The following is a 19585-nucleotide window of genomic DNA, read 5'->3' as shown; positions in this document are numbered from 1 at the left end:
CTGCTCGTTCCCGAGTGTTCCTTTATAGCCTTTCCCCCAGCTTTTGCCCCTGCCACACACACATTTTGCTTCCAGGACTCTAGGTTTGTTTCTGTTTTCTCAGAGGGTTCATTTCCGTGCAGGCTGAGATGACATCCCTACCCCAAATCCTATGGCTGCCGTCTTAGTTCCCTGAGTCCCAAGATCTCTAGGTCCATCCTTATTGCATCAAAATTGTTTTCTTATTTCATGGCTATTTCAGTAGTCTAGTGCATGCACGTCCCAGGTGGATTTTTTTGGCATCCTAATGGTCCTGGTCATTTGGTTTGATTCCCAATCTCGAGGTTGTTCATATTCCTACAGCAAGCATTTTGATGCCCAGGCCATTTCAATTTCCAGTTGCTTTTTACTTTATGTCTGGGAGCATGTACTTTGCTCACATGGAGCTGTGATGTCCCTTTCAGAAGCCTGAGTATTGTTTTCCATAGTGGCCTGGAGGGTTCCCTTTGTCCTCGATCTGCAGCATTTACTGTTTGCAGACCTTTGTGCTGGACATTCTGACTCACGGCAGATGGCGCAGGGTGTAGATTTGACGGTCCTGTCTTTGAGTTTGAGGGATCTGGTGCAGCATTTAATGTGCCTTGTTTCTTGTAAATACTTTGAGGAAAATTCCCTTTTGACTGGGGCTTGTTGAAAGTCCCTGTTTATGGTTTTTGAAGTTTTACTCGCCGACCTCCGCCAGGGTGTTTTTAGGGTCAGTTCAGTCGCTCAGTCCTGTCTCTTTGTGACCCCGTGGACTGCAGCACGCCAGGCCTCCCTGTCCATCACCAACTCCCAGACCTTGGTCAAATTCATGTCCATCGAGTTGGTGATGCCATCTAACCATCTCATCCTCTGCCTTCCCCTTTTCCTCCTGTCTTTAATCTTTCCCAGCATCAGGGTCTTTTTCAGTGAGTCAGTTCTTCAAATCAGGTGGCTAAAGTATTGGAGTTTCAGCTTCAGCATCAGTCCTTCCAATGCATATTCAGGATTGATTTCGGTAAGTGTTCCTTATTTATGAAGCACCAGTTTGTACACTGTAAGAACAGGAAATGGCCACAAGGAGGCACCACATGTCTATGTCCAACCCAGGTCAGTGGGGAGACCAAAGCCTTGGGAAGATGGGGGCTTTGGGTTGCCAGTGTCTGTGGAACATGGAAGCACAAATCCCAAAGGCCTGTGTCCGATTCCTCCTGCTTCACTGCTGACCTGCAGGTATTCGGACACCCCTGCCAAAAGGCTATGCTGCAGTCTTGTCCTTTGGAAGTTAGGGGGCTTGAAGCTAAGGGGTTGCAGGCAGCCTGTGGAGGCCGTATGAAAGTTTCAAGCACTTTTCTCCTGTTGATGCAGTATCTCTTGGGTCCTTTTGGCTGAGATTAGCGTTCAGGGTAGGCCTCCTGGGTTAAGTGGAGGCCCAGTCTGGAAGTGAGGAGACACTAGAATTCTACTCCAGGGGAGAAAACGTTTATTCCAAAACCTTACAGCACCCCCTGGGGTCAGCTGGATCGGACTTGGGGACCGCGTGCTCAGGCATGGGGACAGCAAGCCTCTTCACGCTCAGGGTTTTTTCTTTCCCTGGTTTTTAGTAGTTACAGGCTGTACATAGCACAGGGGCAGTTTCTCACCTTCCTGCTGATTCCCTCAGTGGTAATTCCAGATTTTCTGCCTCCAGAGGCTCGACATGCTGTCTGCAGAGATCTCAATCACTGCAGTGAGTGGTGTGAATGCTCCTTCCAGTCATGGTCACAGGTGCTCTGAGGTGCTCCTCCATTAGGGTGAGTAAGGCCCTCCACCCGCAAACGGGCGTAAGTGGACAGGGCAGGCTTTTATCAGCCCGTCCATAACAGGCGTATCCTCAGGGTGAGTGAGTAGTGCAGGGGAGACAGCTGCAGCCCTGGCGGCCCAGCGCACGGCTCTGTGCACACGGAGCTCTGCAGGGTGCCTGCAGCAGAACTCGGGTAGGGGCACGGTGCCCGACAGGTGTGTGAGAGGCTTGGCCAGGCCCCCGGGGACCTGGTCTGCATCTGTGCTCTTCTCGGACAACTAAAAAAGGAGCTCGGTTTTAGGTGGGTTAGGAAAATGCAGGGAGAGTTATAAGCAATATGTGTTTATTTAATTACTCTGGAAACAAATCACACAAATGACACCTGAACATAAAAGGTACTTAAAAATGACCAAAGTATCTTAAAATAACAACCTTCAGATCTTTTCATAGTTTTCCCCTCAGAACAAGTGTGTGTTCAGCTGGACGGTAGGTTACAAACCATATCAGATCATGTTAAGGCAGATGATAGTCCTGTTGTGTCTGTGACTCTCCCGAAGGGGATGGCGCGGGAGCGGGGCGTTCTTCCTCTCCGCCGTCTGGGCTGCTGGCCCAGGGTCTGCAGCAGGTGGAGAACCAGGCACGCTGTGCACTCACTGCTCGTTCTGCTGTCCCTCTGTGACAGACGTGGACACGGATCCCTGGCCCTTGTTGACGTCACTGATGCACACCCACTGCCCGTCGACCGACTCCTTCCACAGGGTCACCTGCAAGCAGAACACGGCACCCGCTGGAGGAGGCACCCTGCCCTCCTCTCCCTGCGTCCTCAGGAGGAGCGCACACTCCACCTCCATCGGAGACCACAGCTCACCACAAGGGGTAAATCGAGCACTTACATTTGGTGGTTTTTTCAGTGGAGGAACCAAGGTAAGTAAAGGAATAAAAACCCACACAGAGGAAGACAGGGGTGGGGAGAGGGATGTCAGGAAGAGGATGACTCCAGCTGCTCCTGGCTTCATCTGCCTCATGAAGAACTGAGAGCTTCTCAGGGACACGACATGCCTGAACAGATCCTACAGCACGGCACTGAGGCTGAAGTGCCCCACCGCAAAGCCGGAGACCGACTCCATGAGAAGGTGAGAGGTGTGGCCCATGTTTGCCCAGGGCCCCTTTCCAGGGCTGGCAGAGCACCACGCAGAGAGGCTTCTCCTGAGGCTCTGGCACCAGAGTGAGAAGAGAGCTCTCTGCTTGCAAAGAAGTTCCCACTTCGCATATTGGCTGCTCTGGTTTGGCTCCACAGAGACTGCAGTTGAATCTGAGGCTCTGCTGCTGAGACAATAACTGTGCCGGGTAAGGCCTGCCACGGCCAGCACCCGGATCTTGGGGCAGGAGTCTGTTCCTGCAGGGAACGTGGGGACACTGAAGGCTAGACATAAGACCACAAACGAGTCATGGTAACCTCACAGCACGGCTCGCCTGATGGCTCAGCTGGTAAAGAATCTGCCTGCAGCGCAGGAGACGCAGCCTCGATCCCTGAGTGAGGAAAATCCCCTGGAGGAGGAAATGGCAACCTGCTCCAGCATTCTTGCCTGGAAAATCCATGGTCAGAGGAGTGGGGCAGGCTACACACACTCCACGGGTTCGCAAAGAGCTGGACACGACTTAGTGAGAAACCTTAGAGCTGCTTCCCAGGCCAGGAACCACTTCCGACCACTCAGGCAGGAGACTGCACTGGCACTCTGTAGAAAAAAACTGAGTCACCTCACTCACCAAGAATCCAGTGCACCCTCTCGCTCAGAAGCTCAAAGTGAGAGCAAGCCTCCTTTGGACCCTGTCCTGCTGTATTGCCAGGACAGGGACGTGACACATTCGGGGTGAGCTGGGGGAAGGACCAGGTGGGCAGTCCTATCCAGATGCTCTAAAACTGTGCCACAAGGAGCTGCTTCAACAGATAGAAAGTACTATCTGTGATACCACTACATTGAGAGGCTCCCAGGTACAGAACCTGAAGCAATGAGTGCTAGAATTGAATCCAAATGTTAATCAGATACAGCACAGAAATACATGGTCTAATCCATAATTAGAGCAGAAAAGAAACAGGAAATTCAGGGAGAATTCCTTGAAATTAATAAAAATGGCAATCGTAACACAATGTGAAAAAAACAATCTCAAGAGTATCCTGGGTGGATAAATCAGGAGGTTGCAATTCATGTAGAGAAACTTCTATTAATAACACAAACCATCAAAAAGACCCTTTTGTAGCCCAGCAGAGCTCTACTACGAGAAAGAACAGGTGAGTGTATAGGGACAGGGGGCCAGCACACAGTGTTCTGAAACTGACACAACGCTCTAAATCTGCAGTAGTCCCAGGTAAAATAAAAAGGAAAAAAGGAAAACCTAAGAGACTATTGTCTACTATGGTATGATGAGGGCTCTGAAACCAGGGCTAATGTCCATCCCTGGAGCCTGAGCTGGCTGAAACCAGGCTGGGGAGTCGAGGGCCTAGGGAGCTGGTAGGGCGGGGCCGGCAGTGATGCCTCTTGGACCTGGACTGCCTGCTGCCTCAATCACCAGACACGCTGGCCATGCAGAGGGTAAAGCACACCCAGTGATCTAAAAGGCGAGTCCCCTGGGCGGGAGATCTGGAAAGACCCGAGTCCCCACAGCCAATTCTGCAAAGGGCTCCCCTCCTCTGGCCTCTGTCCAGGGGCTCAACCCCACCTACACCGGGCAGCACCTGTGTGCTGCGGCTTCCGGGTTTCAATCTAGTGGGTTAACGGTTCAGGAGGAGGAAGGAGACAGAAACCCTGGGATGTCTGCTGTACCCATCAGTCTCGGGACAACCCAGGAACACGTGGTTCCCAACGGTTCAGGAGGCCACACCAACCACCAAGGGCAGAAAGAAATGCTGCCGCCTGTGGCCATTTCCCAAACCAACGCTATTAAAACCATGGTTTCAGGACACTTCGAGCTCACCAGGCCTGTGGGGCTGTAAAAGGCACCCGTTTTCAAGAAATAGGGCCCCAGAATCTCAGGGATAAGAATTCAAAACAGAAACCACTTTCCAATAGCGGGTTGCAGGGTACATTTTCCACGCACTGCTCTCAACCTTAGCACAGAAAGACATGGTTTTCCTGCCCAATTAGTAGAGGGGATCAATAGGAAACATGACGAGGAATCCTGACACCAAACACGAGGGCCATACACAGTGTGAAAGAAGCAACCCAGGGCAGAACCTGGAAAGACGGGAAAACTCCTACACTACTGAGGGAAATGTAAATTGGTAGACCTACTAGACAGAACACTACCAGAGGTTGGTCGAGAATTCAGAAATGGAGATATCACAGTTCAGTCAGAAGGAGTCCTGCTCCTTCTGCAGGGTCTGCAGACACCTGAATTTTTATTAACAATGAGAAGAAAGATAAATACCAACGACAGATGAACTGGTAAAAATTATGGTACGATATCATGGAGTTAATTCTTCAGCCATGGAAACAAAGGAAAAATGCCAGTGCAGCTCCACGGATGGACCCAGAGATGATCCCAGGAACCAACTAACACAGATTCAGAAGGCAAATATTTTGTGATTTAAGTTATAGGTGAAACCTAAACAGTGTTAGATGTGAACTTAGTCTGAGTAAAAAACAAAAGGAATTGTTAGTGCAGGGTATAGCGAGCAGATAAATGAGAAGGTCAGGATTCACATATACAAACTCCTGTTAATAAGACAGATAATCTAACAAGAACATACCACACCACAGAGAACTCCAGAGAACACTGTGTCCGTCCTAAGCTATCGAGGTAAAGAGTCTGAGCGGCAACAGCTGTGTGCATATATATAGGTGATCAACACACAGTATTCTGAAACTGATAGAACACTGTAAACCAAGAATACTTCCAGATAAAACAGAGGAAAAAAAAAAAACCTAAGAGACTACTGTCTACTTTGCTGCAATGAGGCCTGTGAAACCTGTGAGAACGTCACATCCCTGGAGCCTGGAGCCGGCTCGAGAAAAGGCTGGCGAGTCTAGGGGCTGAGGTAGCTGGCAGCGGGTGGGTAACGCAGAGGCTAAAGCACACCCAGGGCTCCCAAGAGTTCAGTGCTCTGTGCAGACAGGTCTGAAAAGAGGGCTTCCCATCTATAGCCTTTCTCCAGAGCAACTCCACGTACGTGAGGAAGCACCTGCTTGCTGCGCTCCTGGGTTCACACCTCTTGAGGTGAAGGGTAGTGGGCAGGAAGGAAGGAGACAGGAACCCTGTACTCCTCAGTCTCAATTACAACCCAGAAACACGTCGTTCCCAGCGGTTCTGGAGGCTGCGTGAACCACAGCAGGGCAGCAAGAAGTGCTGCCGCCTCTGGCCACTGCACAAAGCAACATCATTAGGAAACCCCGGCTTCAGGAGACTTCAAACTCACCAGAACTGTGGGGCTGTCAAGGTGCCTGCTTTCGGGCCCAGTACCTCACGGATAAGAGTTCAAAACAGAAACCGCTTTCCTGTAGTGGGTTGCAGAGATACATTCTCCACACACTGCTCTCAACCTTAGCACAGAAAGACATGGTCTTCCTGCCCAATTTGTAGAGAGGATCAACAGGAAACACCACTAGGAATCCCAACACCAAACACAAGGGCCACCCTTACACAGTGTGAAAGAATCCGTCTCGGAGAGAACCTGGAAAGAAGAGAGCCCTCCTGCACTGCTGGGGTAAATACATATTGAGAGAGCTACTAGGCAGAACACTAAGGAGGTTGGCCAAAAATTCAGAAAGGGAGCTATCATAGTTGACTGAGAAAGAGCCCAGCGGGCACACGGCTACAGACGCCTGAACTTCAAAAGCTACCTGGCACCCCAGGGTCCACTGCACTATTATGTACAATGAGAAAAATGATAAATACTGATGACAGATGAACTGCTAAAAATCGTGATACAGATATAGTGGAATTAACTCCTCAGCAATGGAAGCACAGCTATATGAATGGATCCAGAGATGAGACCATGAACCAACTAATACAGATGCAGACTGACAAATATTTCATGATTTCCATAACAGGCAGAATCTAAACACTGTTAGATGTGAACTTATCTTAAACGAAAAAGAGAGGCTCAGTAAAGAAGAAAAAAAGGTTAGTGCAGCATTAGGGGGCAGATAAAAGAGAAGGCTGGGATTCAGTTACATAAACTCCTGTTAATAAAATACACAATCAACAAGAACCTACTGCAAGAAAGAGAGAATTCCAGTGGACGCTGTATCCTAAGCTATCCGGGTTCAGAATTCAAGAAAGAAGAGGGGTGTGTATATGCACAGGTGATCAGCACCCAGCATTGTGAAACTGACGCAACACTGCAAATCAACAACACTCCCAGATAAAACAGAGAGGGAAAAAGGAAAAATCTGAGACTGCTGTCTACTGTTTTGCGAAGAGGGCTCTGAAACGGGCTAATGTCCATCCCTGGAGCCTGAGCTGGTTGGGAAATGAGGCTGGGGAGTGCAGGGGTGGAGGAAGCTGGCAGGGAGACACCAGCAATGATGCACTCTTGGATCTGGAGTTCCTGGTGCTTCTGGAATGCAGTACAGTCACCAGACTTGGTGGGTGATGAGGAGAATACACACACCCCGTGCACCCGAGAGGGCAGTCTTCTGGGTGGGGGAGGTTTGAAAAGACCACGAATCCACGTGGCCAGCTTCCGTAGAGGGCGAGGAGGAGGAAGGAAGGAGACAGGAACCCTGGGGTGTTGGTTCTGCACCCTTCAGTCTCAGTCTCAGACCCAAGAACACGTCATTCCCTATGGTTGTGGAGGCTGCATTAACCAGAGTCGGGCAGAAAGAAATGCTGCCGCCTTGCGGCCATTGCCCCAAACAACAACACTAAAACCGCTGCTTCAGGGCACTCAAACTCACCAGGCGTGTTGGGTTGTAAAAGGCACCTGTCTTTAAGAAATATGCTCTGGGAGGGGTGGTCCTAAGATGGCAGAGGAATAGGACGGGGAGACCACTTTCTCCCCCACAAATTCATCAAAAGAACATGAGAACAATGAGCAAATGCCACAAAACAACTTCTGAATTCTGGCAGAGGACATCAGGCACCCAGAAAAGCAGCCCACTGTCTTTGAAAGGAGGTAGGACAAAATATAAAGGATAAAGACAGAGACAGAGTTAGGGACAACAGATTCATCCGGGGAAGGGAGTCTTAAAAGAGGAGAAGTTTCCAAACACAAGGAAACCCTCTCACCAGTGGGTCTGGGGGAAGTTTTCAAATCTCAGAGGGCAACATAACTGGGAGGAAAAATAAATAAAACCCACAGATGATGTGCCTAAAGGCAAGTCCCAGCAGAGAAGTACCCCAGACGCTGGTATCCGCCACCAGCAAGGAGGGAGCTAACGTGAGATAGCACCTAAACTGTGGGACAGCCAGAGAGAGAGAACTATCCTGCAAAAAGCCCTAACCTAAGGCACTGCCAGTCATTCACAGAACAAAGGACTGAGCCAATACCAGAGAAGAGCTAGCTGGTTGCGGATCAGCCCATTCCCTGCTGGAGGCAGGGGCCAGGCAGGCGCCAGCCAGAGCCAGAACGGGGCAAACTCAGCCGCAGAGAGGGCATCCCCTATCAAACTGTGAGCTGGCTTCCAGTTTCTAACCAAAGACTTCCTGAGATTCTGGACGGTTGAGATCAGCTCCCCAGAAGAGACACACGGCACACCGGAAACCCGAGCGGCGATAAGATGCACCTCACCCGGGGAGAGTGAGCGCACCACTCACCTGGTCTCCTGAGCTGCTCGGGCATGGGACAGCACAAAACGCAGGCCCAACAGAGTCTGCGCCTTGGTGGAGTACCCGAGAACCTGAACGGCTTAGACCTGGGAAGTGCACGCAACCCAGGGCCCACTCCCTGCAGAGCAACCCGAAGCCTGAGCAGTGTAGATGGGGAAAGCACACAAGCCGTGAGTGGGGGCAAACCCAGTGGGGCTGAGACACTGCGAGCGCTCCCCACACACGCTAGGGATGTTTGTCTGCAGTGTTCCCCTCTCCCCACAGCACGACTGAGCGATTGAGCCTAAACAAGAGACCACCTTCTCCCCCTTGTGTCAGGGCGGAAATTAGACACTGAAGAGACCTGCAAACAGAAGCCAAGTAAACAGAGGGAACCGCTTTGGAAGTGACAGGTGCCACAGATTAAAATCCCTGTAGTTAAGACCAACTACATGGGAAGGGGCCTATAGATATTGAGAAGTATAAGCTGGAGCAAGGAACTATCTGAAACTGAACTGACCCCACAGTGCCCACAACAGCACCAGAGAAATTCCTAGATGTATTTTTACTATTATCATTCTTTTCTTAATTAAAAAAAAATTTTTAAGTCCTCTATTACTCCTTTAATTTTCATTCTTATAACCTACTATTACCTTGCAAAAAAAAAGACCCTATTTTTAAAGCAAACTTCATATGTATTTCTTATACTTTTTGTGATTTTTTAATAAAAGAGTCTAATCTCTAGATTTTTAATCTTTGCTTTTTGGTATTTGTTATCAATTCTGTACATTTAAGAATCCAATCTTCAGCACTCATTTTGACTTGGGAGTGTGATTACTGGCTCTCCCCCTTTTGACTCTCCTTCTTCTCCCCCAGGTCACCTCTATCTCCTCCCTCCCTCTTCTCTTCTCAGCCCAACTCTGTGACTCTCTGTGGGTGTTCCGGGCTGTGGAGAACACTTAGGGAACAGAGCACTGCCTAGATCTGTCTCTCTCCTTTTGAGTCCCACTTTTCTCCTCCTGCTCACCTCTATCTCCCTCCTCCCTCTTCTCTTCTCCATGTAACTGTGAAGCTCTCCAGGTGTCCCTCACTGTGGAGAATCTTTTCACCATTAACCTAGAAGTTTTATTATCAGTGCTGTATGGATGGAGAAGTCTTGAGGCTACTGTAAGAATAAGACTGAAAACCAGAGGCAGGAGGCTTAGCCCAAAACTTGAGAACACCAGACAACTCCTGACTTCAGGGAACATTAATTGATAAGAGATGATCCAAAAACCTGCATACCTACACTGAAACCAAGCACCACCCAACAGCCAACAAGTTCCAGAGCAAGACATACCACACAGATTCTCCAGCAACGCAGGAACACAGCCCTGAGCTTCAATATACAGGCTGCCCAAAGTCACGCCAAACCCATAGACATCTCAAAACTCACTAGTGGACACTTTGTTGCACTCCAGAGAGAAGAAATCCAGCTCCACCCACCAGAACACTGACACAAGCTTCCCTAACCAGGAAATCTTGACAAGCCACTTGTCCAACCCCACCCACAGGGAGGAACCTCCACAATAAAGAGGAACCACACACTGCCAGAATATGGAAAGGCCACCCCAAACACAGCAATCTAAACAAGATGAAAAGGCAGAGAAATACTCAGCAGGTCAAGGAACAGGGTAAATGCCCACAAAACCAAACAAAAGAAGAGGAGATGGGGAGTCTACCTGATAAAGAATTCTGAATAATGATAGTGAAAATGATCCAAAATCTTGAAGACAAAATGGAGTTACAGATAAACAGCCTGGAGACAAGGATTGAGAAGATGCAAGAAATGTTTAACAAGGACCTAGAAGAAATAAAAAAGTCAATTAATAATGAATAATGCAATATATGAAATCAAAAACACTCTGGAGGGAACCAACAGTAGAATAATGGAGGCAGAAGATAGGATAAGTGAGGTAGAAGATAGAATGGTAGAAATAAATGAAGCAGAGAGGAAAAAAAAAAAAGAATTAAAAGAAATGAGGACAACCTCAGAGACCTCTGGGACAATGTTAAACGCTCCAACATTTGAATCATAGGAGTCCCAGAAGAAGAAAACAAAAAGACAGACCATGAGAAAATACTTGAGGAGATAATAGTTGAAAACTTCCCTAAAATGGGGAAGGAAATAGTCGCTCAAGTCCCAAGAAACCCAGAGAGTCCCAAACAGGATGAAACCAAGGTGAAACACCCCAAGACACATATTAATCAAATCAACAAAGATCAAACGTTAAAAGCAACAAGGGAAAAACAACAAATAACACACAAGGGGATTCCCATAAGGGTCACAGCTGATCTTTCAATAGAAACTCTTCAGGCCAGAAGGGAATGGCAGGACATACTTAAAGTGATGAGAGAGAATAACCTACAACCCAGATTACTGTACCCAGCAAGGATCTCATTCAGATATGGAGACTTCAAAAACTTTACAGACAAGCAAAAGCTGAGAGAATTCAGCACCACCAAACCAGCTCTTCAACAAATGCGAAAGGATCTTCTCTAGACAGGAAACACAGAAAGCGTGTATAAACTTGAACCCAAAACAGCAAAGTAAATGGCAACAGGACTATACTTATCAATAATTATCTTAAATATAAATGGATTGAATGCCCCAATCAAAAGACAAAGACTGGCTGAATGGATACAAAAACAAGACCCCTATATATGCTATCTACAAGAGACCCACCTCAAAACAAGGGACACATACAGACTGAAAGTGAAGGGCTGGAAAAAGATATTTCATGCAAATGGAGACCAAAAAAAAGTAGAAGTAGCAATATTCATATCAGATAAAAGAGACTTTAAAATAAAGGCTGTGAAGAGAGACAGAGGAGGACACTACATAATGTTCAAAGGATCAATCCAAGAAGAAGATATAACAATTATAAATATATATGCACCCAACATAGGAGCACCGCAATATGTAAGGCAAATGCTAACAAGTATGAAAGGGGAAATTAATACTAACACAATGATAGTGGGCCAGCTAGACCTAATTGATATCTGTATGACAGTTCACCCCAAAACAATGAATTTCATCTTTTTCTCAAATGCACACGGAACCTTCTCCAGGAAAGATCACATCCTGGGTCATAAATCTAGCCTTGGTAAATTCAAAAAAATTGAAATTATTAGATCTCAATTACAGGAAAAAAAAACTATTAAAAATTCCAACATACGGAGGCTAAACAACACGCTTCTGAATAACCTACAAATCATAGAAGAAATCAAAATATGCACAGAAACGAATGAAAATGAAAACACAACAACCCAAAACCTATGGGACACTGTAAAAGCAGTAAGGGGAAAGTTCATAGCAATACAGGCTTACCTCAAGAAACAAGAAAAAAGTCAAATAAATAACCTAACTCTACACCTAAAGCAACTAGAAAAGGAAGACATGAAGAACACCAGGGTTAGTAGAAGGGAAGAAATCTTAAAAATTAGGGCAGAAATAAATGCAAAAGAAACAAAAGAGACCATAGCAAAAATCAACAAAGCTAAAGGCTGGTTCTTTGAGAAGATAAATACAATTAACAAACCATTAGCCAGACTCATCAAGAAACAAAGGGAGAAGAATTAAATCAACAATATTAGAAAAGAAAATGGAGAATCACAACAGACAACACAGAAATACAAAGGATCATAAGAGACTACTATCAGCAACTATACGCCAATGAAATGGACAATTTGGAAGAAATGGACAAATTCTTAGAAAAGTACAACTTTCCAAAACTGAACCAGGAAGAAAGACAAAATCTTAACAGACCCATCACAAGCACGGAAATTCAAACTGTAATCAGAAATCTTCCAACAAACAAAAGCCTAGGACCAGACGGCTTCACAGCTGAATTCTACCAAAAATTTAGAGAAGAGCTAACACCTATCCTACTCAAACTCTTCCAGAAAATTGCAGAGGAAAGTAAACTTTCAAACACCATCACCCTAATACCAAAACCAGACAAAGATGCCACAAAAAAACTATAGGCCAATATCACTGATGAACATAGATGCAAAAATTCTGAACAAAATTCTAGCAAACAGAATCCAACAACATATTAAAAAGATCATACATCATGACCAAGTGGGCTTTATCCCAGGGATGCAAGGATTCTTCAATATCTGCAAATCAATCAATGTAATACACCACATTAACAAATTGAAAGATAAAAATCATATGATTATCTCAATAGATGCAGCAAAAGCCTTTGACAAAATTCAACATCCATTTATAATAAAAACCCTCCAGAAAGCAGGAATAGAAGGAACATACCTCAACATAATAAAAGCTATATATGACAAACCCACAGCAAACATTACCCTCAAATGTGAAAAATTGAAAGCATTTCCCCTAAAGTCAGGAGCAAGACAAGGGTGCCCACTCTCACCACTACTATTCAACATAGTTTTGGCCACAGCAATCAGAGCAGAAAAGGAAATAAAAGGAATCCAGATTGGAAAAGAAGAAGTAAAACTGTTTGCAGATGACATGATCCTCTACATAGAAAACCCTAAAGACTCCACCAGAAAATTACTAGAGCTAATCAATGAATATAGTAAACTTGCAGGATATAAAATTAACACACAGAAATCCCTTGCATTCCTATACACTAACAATGAGAAAACAGAGAAATTAAGGAAACAATTCCATTCACCATTGCAACGAAAAGAATAAAATACTTGGGAATATATCTACCTAAAGAAACAAAAGACCTATATATAGAAAACTATGAAACACTGATAAATCAAAGAGGACACAAATAGATGGAGAAATATACCATATTCACGGATTGGAAGAATCAATATAGTGAAAATGAGTATACTACCCAAAGCAATCTATAGATTCAATGCAATCCCTATCAAGCTACCAATGGTATTTTTCAGAGAACTAGAACAAATAATTTCACAATTTGTATGGAAATACAAAAAACCTCGAATAGCCAAAGCAATCTTGAGAAAGAAGAATGGACCTGGAGGAATCAACCTGCCTGATTTCAGGCTCTACTACAAAACTACAGTCATCAAGACAGTATGGTACTGGCACAAAGACAGAAATATAGATCAATGGAACAAAATAGAAAGCCTAGAGATAAATTCACGCACCTATGGACACCTTATCTTTGACAAAGGAGGCAAGAATATACAATGGAGAAAAGACAATCTCTTTAACAAGTGGTGCTGGGAAAACTGGTCAACCACATGTAAAAGAATGAAACTAGAACACTCTCTAACAACATACACAAAAATAAACTCAAAATGGATTACAGATCTAAACATAAGACCAGAAACTATAAAACTCCCAGAGGAAAACATAGGCAAACACTCCCCAACATAAATCACAGCAAGATCCTCTATGACCCACCTCCCAGTGTACTGGAAATAAAAGCAAAAATAAACAAATGGGACCTAATTAAATTTAAAAGCTTTTGCACAACAAAGGAAACTACAAGCGAGGTGAAAAGACAGCCTTCAGAATGGGAGAAAATAATAGCAAATGAAGCAACTGACAAAGAATTAATCTCAAAAATATACAAGCATCGCCTGAAGCTCAATTCCAGAAAAATAAATGACCTTATCAAAAAATGGGCCAAAGAACTAAACAGAAATACAGATGGCTAACAAACACATGAAAAGATGCTCAACATCACTCATTATTAGAGAAATGCAAATAAAAACCACAATGAGGTACCATCTCATGCCAGTCAGAATGGCTGCTATCCAAAAATCTACAAAAAATAAATGCTGGAGAAGGTGTGGAAAAAAGAGAACCCTCTTACACTGTTGGTGGGAATGCAAACTAGTACAGCCACTATGGAGAAGTGTGGAGATTCCTTAAGAAACTGGAAATAGAATTGCCATATGACCCAGCAATCCCACTGAGGGGCATACACACCAAGGAAACCAGAATTGAAAGAGACACATGTACCCCAATGTTCATCACAGCACTGTTTATAATAGCCAGGACATGGAAGTAACCTAGATGTCCATCAGCAGACGAATGGATAAGAAAGCTGTGGTACATATATACACAATGGAATATTACTCAGCCATTAAAAAGAAAACATTTGAATCAGTTCTAATGAGGTGGATGACACTGGAGCCCATTATACAGAATGAAGCAAGCCAGAAGGCAAAACACCAATACAGTATACTAACACATATATATGGAATTTAGAAAGATGGTAACAACAACCCTATATGCGAGACAGCAAAAGAGACACATATATCTGGACTCTGTGGGAGAAGGTGAGGGTGGGAAGATCTGAGAGAACAGCATTGAAACATGTATATTATCATATATGAAACAGATCGCCAGTCCAGGTTCAATGCATGAGACAGGGTGCTCAGGGCTGGTGCACTGGGATGATGCAGACGGATGGGATGGGGAGAGAGGTGGGAGGGGGGTTCATGATGGGGAACACATGTACACCCGTGGCTGATTCATGTCAATGTATGGCAAAAACCACTACAATATTATAAAGTAATTAGCCTCCAACTAAAATAAATTAAAAAATAAATAAACCAGATGGGCAATGTTATCCCCTGCAGCAAAAAAGAAAAAAGAAATATGCTCTGGCATCTCACGGATAATAATTCGAAACAGGCCACTTTACCAAAGCAAGTTGCAGAGATATATTTTCCTCACACAGCTTTCAACCTCAGTAGCTAAACATATGCTGTAACTCCCCAATTAGTAGAGAGAATCAATAGGAGACTCCAACTAGTAATCCCCTGACACCAAACAGAAGGGCCATCCTTACGCAATGTGAAAGAATCAGTCCTAGTGGGAACATAGAAGATGGGAACCCTCCTAGTCTGCTGGCAGAAATGTAACTTGGTAGGCCTACTACGCAGAACATTTTGGAGGTTGGTCGAAAATTCAGAAAGCGAGGTACCATAGTCAACTGAGAAAGATTCCTTCGAGTACAGGGCCTGCAGACAACTAAAGTCAAGAGATAACTGTACCTCCAACTCCTCTGCATCATTTACAAACAGAAAAATGATAAACAAATACAAAAGACAGATGAACTGGTAAAAACTGTGGTACAGATTTACTGAAATTATTTCCTCATCCATGGAAACAAAGGAAAAATGTCAATTGCAGCCATGTGGATGGACCCAGAGAGGATCCCATGAACCATCTAATTCAGATACAGACCAACAAATATTTAGTGATTTCCATAATATGTGTAACCTAAATAGTGCTAGATGTGAACTTCAAAGAGAAAGAGAGTCTCAGTGAAGAAGAAAAAAAACAAAAGGAAGTGTTAGTGCAGTATAGTGAGCAGACAAATGAGAAGGTTGGGATTCACATACATAAACTCCTCTTAATAAAATAATCAACAAGAACTGACTGCAGTGCAGAGAGAACTCCAGTGGACACTGGGTCCTAAGCTATCCAGCTAAAGAATCTGAGAAACCACAGGTATGTGCATATGTTTAGGTGACCAGTACCCAGTGTTCTGACACTGACGCAACACTGTACACCAAGGATACTTCCAGACAGAGAGGAAAACAGGAAAGCCTACAAGAGTGCTGTCTACTGTGCTGCGACGAGGCCGCTGAAACCTGGGGCAATGTCTGTCCCTGGAGCCCGAGCTGGCTGGGAAACGAGGCTGGAGCGGCTGGGGCCGAGGGAGCTGGGAGGGAGGGCCAGCAGTGATGCCCTCTTGGACCTGAGTGTCTGGTCCCTCTGGAAGGCACCAGAGCCAGCAGATATGGGTGGGACATGCAGAGCGCTAAGCCCACTGAGTGCACCAAAGAGGTGAGTCCTCTGGGAGGGAAGAAGTCTGTAACGTCCCGGGTCTCCACAGCTCTTGGTGGAGGGCTTCCCATCTCTAGCGTCTGTGCACACACTCAACACCTTGGCCACCCCCCTACGTATTGGGGTTCAGCAGGGGTTGGTATTTTGGGTGCTGAAGGGTGAAGAGGAGGAAGAAAGGAGAAGGAAGCCCTTCAGTGTGTATGCTGGCACATACCATCCCCTTGACATCCCGGGAATATGGCTTTTCCTAAGCTTCTGGAAGCTGCAGTAACCACAGTTGGTCAGGAAGAAACGTTGCTTCCTTGTTGCCGTTTTCCATAACAAGTACTTTAAATCCGGGGCTTAAGGAAGGGTCATATTCGAAAGGCGTGTTGGGTTCTAAATGATACCTGCTGTCAATTAATGACTTTGGGTAGGTAACGTAATAACCATGAAAACAGGGTCCACTTTTAATACGGCAATTTCAAAAGGTACATTTTACTTACAATGCAGTGAAAAAAAGTCACACTAAAGATGTTCAACCTAATATCAGAAATTAAAATCAAGGTGTAGAAATAACAAATACACGAAGAGTGTTCAGAGAAAATGGAACTCTTGTGAGATGCTATAGCAGTGCATTGTGGTAACAGCCTCTACTGAGAACAGAATGTGGTTCCTCAAAATAAAAGACTGATATATTATTGGGCCATTTCAGTCTCTGGCAAATAGGCATAGAAAAGTATAATTGGAAAAGGCACGCAAATGACTACTGCCTCATCTATGCAACAGACTCCCAGAGATAAAGAATACACTTCTGGTTGCCAAGATGGATGGGGTCTACATGAGGGATGGATTGGGAATTTAGGATTAGCAGATGGAAGCTATTATACACAGAATGGATTAACAACAAGGTCCTACCACAGAACAGAGGGAACTACATTCAGTATTTTGTAATAAACCACAATGGAAAGGAACATGAAAGAAAGATGTATAACTGAATGACTCTTCCGTACAGCAGAAATTTACACAACATTGTAAATCAGCTACATACCTCAATTAACAACAACAAAAAAGACACTATGATAAGTCAAACAAGCCACCCACAAAAAATCAAATCTCCTCCTAGAAGGTCCCTAGAATAGTCCATTCATAGCGACAGAGAGCAAGATGAGGGTTGTTGGAAGATGGATGATGTCGATAATAGACATGCTCAAAAGTCTTCATTCAGGCTCCTCCCAAGCCTGCGGTTAGATGGAACACTCAACTGTGCCCTCTACTGGGCAAAGTAAAAACAGGGCCCTGTCTGCCAAGTCACAGAGATACGGTGCAGGTGCCTTATTGTCCTTGGACTGTTAGGAGATCCAACCAGTCCATCCTAAAGGAAATCAGTCCTGAATATTCATTGGAAGGACTGATGCTGAAGCTGAAACTCCAATACTTTGGCCACCTGATGCGAAGAGCTGACTTACTGGAAAAGACCCCGATGCTGGGAAAGATTGAGGGCAGGAAGAGAAGTGGACGACAGAGGATGAGATGGTTGGATGGCATCACCGACTCAATGGACATGGGTTTGGGTGGACTCCCGGCATTTGTGATGGACAGGGAGGCCTGGTGTGCTGTGGTTCGTGGGGTCGCAAAGAGTTGGACACGAGATTGAGCGACTGAACTGAACTGAGCGACTGAACTGAACTGAGCGACTGAACTGACCTTATTGTCTCCACCTGAGACCGCCAGGATGTTGGCTGTGATGGACCAGCTGACATGCCATACAACATCGTTGAACTTGTGCAGCAGCTTGGGAGACCATGTACTGCCTGAGGCATCATCACAGGTCCAAATGAACACTCGACCATCCTGGGAAAAGAAGGCAGAGTCAGGAGATGGGGGCAGCAACCCTCCCCGGTGACATCTTCTCCATCTGTATCTGTACTGGACCTTTCCAAGAGGAGGGTGAGGGGATCAGGGCGAACCACAGCCAAAGACCTCCTGGGTGTTTACAGCTTTGACAACCAATTTCTGGCCCAGCACCCTTGCCTGTATCGCTTCATCCCAGGAACACACTTCAAGTCGGTCAGGAGCCTCCAGGCCCCTTTCCGCATACCGGTTTCAGGTATGGACTTTGTCAGCACTGCTATTTCTCAAATTTTCCCTGGGGCTTTCCCATATGTGCCAAGTCACTTCCTGGTTTTGGTTCCCAGCAGCTCTGTACTTTCTCAGTGGAATGGGTATAGGTGTTTAAAAAGAAGCTCAGAGAATGAGAAGGGACCAAAAAAACACACAAAAATAAACACACACACAAAACAAACCAAAACAAAATGATCTTTTACTTCATTTGAACCTCTCATACTTGGTCCTTTCAACAGGCTCAGGAGGAGCCTCCAGGAGGAGGGCACGACAAAGCCACCCCAGTCGTCTTGCCTGGAGGATTCCATGGACAGAGGAGCCTGGCACGTTGCAGTCCACAGGGTCACACCAGAGTAGGACACAACTGAAGTGACTTAGCACACACGCACACACAAGAACAGCTCAAATGATGTAAAAGGCCTGGCTTAACTTGTATCTTTAGTGAAAGTGTTCCTCACTTCAGTCCTGTCTGACTCTGCGACTCCATGGACTGTAGCCCGCCAGGCTCCTCCATCCATGGGATTCTCCAGGTAAAAAGACTGGAGTGGGTTGCCATGCCATTTTCCAAGGCATCTTCCTGACCCAGGGATTGAACTCGGGGTCTCTCGTATTGCAGGCTGATTCTGAGCCACCAGGGAAGCCCCCTCATCTTGAATGAGTGAACTGAAAGTTGCTCAGTTGTGTTTAACTTTTTGCGACCCCATAGACTGTATAATCCATGGAATTCTCCAGGCCAGAATACTGGCGTGGGTAGCCTTTCCCTTCTCTAGGGGATCTTTCCAACCCAGGGATCAAACCCAGGTCTCCTGCATTGCAGGTGGACTCTTTACCAGCTGAGCTATCAGGGAAGCCTCATCTTAGGTGCTTGCATATAATTAAAGGCTTGTCCTGGGTCTTTTCTGTCTGGGAAGCATGAGCAGGGAGATAAGCCCAGGTCTTAGGATTTCTCCTTGCTTGGGAACACTCTTAAAATGATGCCCGGGTAGCTCCAACGCCTATCCATAAAAGGGTCAGGAGGGGAACTAGTCCTGAGTCTGGTCTTCCTCTTGGCTCAGGAGAAGACAGCCACTAGATCTCACTGAGAGATGAGTGGGCTCCAGAAGCTCTCTTATTCGCAGTGGTCCACAGGTGCCAGCCTCCGGCCCTCC

General features: G+C 45.7%; 1 protein-coding gene across 1 annotated transcript in view; it reads right to left on the bottom strand.

Annotated features, from left to right (window-relative positions):
• Window positions 1-2109: 2109 nt before the first annotated feature.
• SEC13 (SEC13 homolog, nuclear pore and COPII coat complex component) overlaps window positions 2110-19585 on the bottom strand; it is a 43347-nt gene continuing 25871 nt past the window's right edge. The window contains exons 8-9 of the mRNA XM_043442668.1: window positions 18021-18167; window positions 2110-2547 (exon numbers count right to left, since the gene is read on the bottom strand). Of these exons, the coding sequence (XP_043298603.1) occupies window positions 2434-2547; window positions 18021-18167 (261 nt within the window). The 3' untranslated portion in view covers window positions 2110-2433. The remainder of the gene's footprint in view (window positions 2548-18020; window positions 18168-19585) is intronic.

Source organism: Cervus canadensis, chromosome 22 (genome assembly GCF_019320065.1).
Source record: "Cervus canadensis isolate Bull #8, Minnesota chromosome 22, ASM1932006v1, whole genome shotgun sequence".
NCBI lineage: Eukaryota > Metazoa > Chordata > Mammalia > Artiodactyla > Cervidae > Cervus > Cervus canadensis.
The sequence above is the reverse complement of the archived record's forward strand: the minus strand, read 5'-3'. Positions and strand labels throughout refer to the sequence as shown.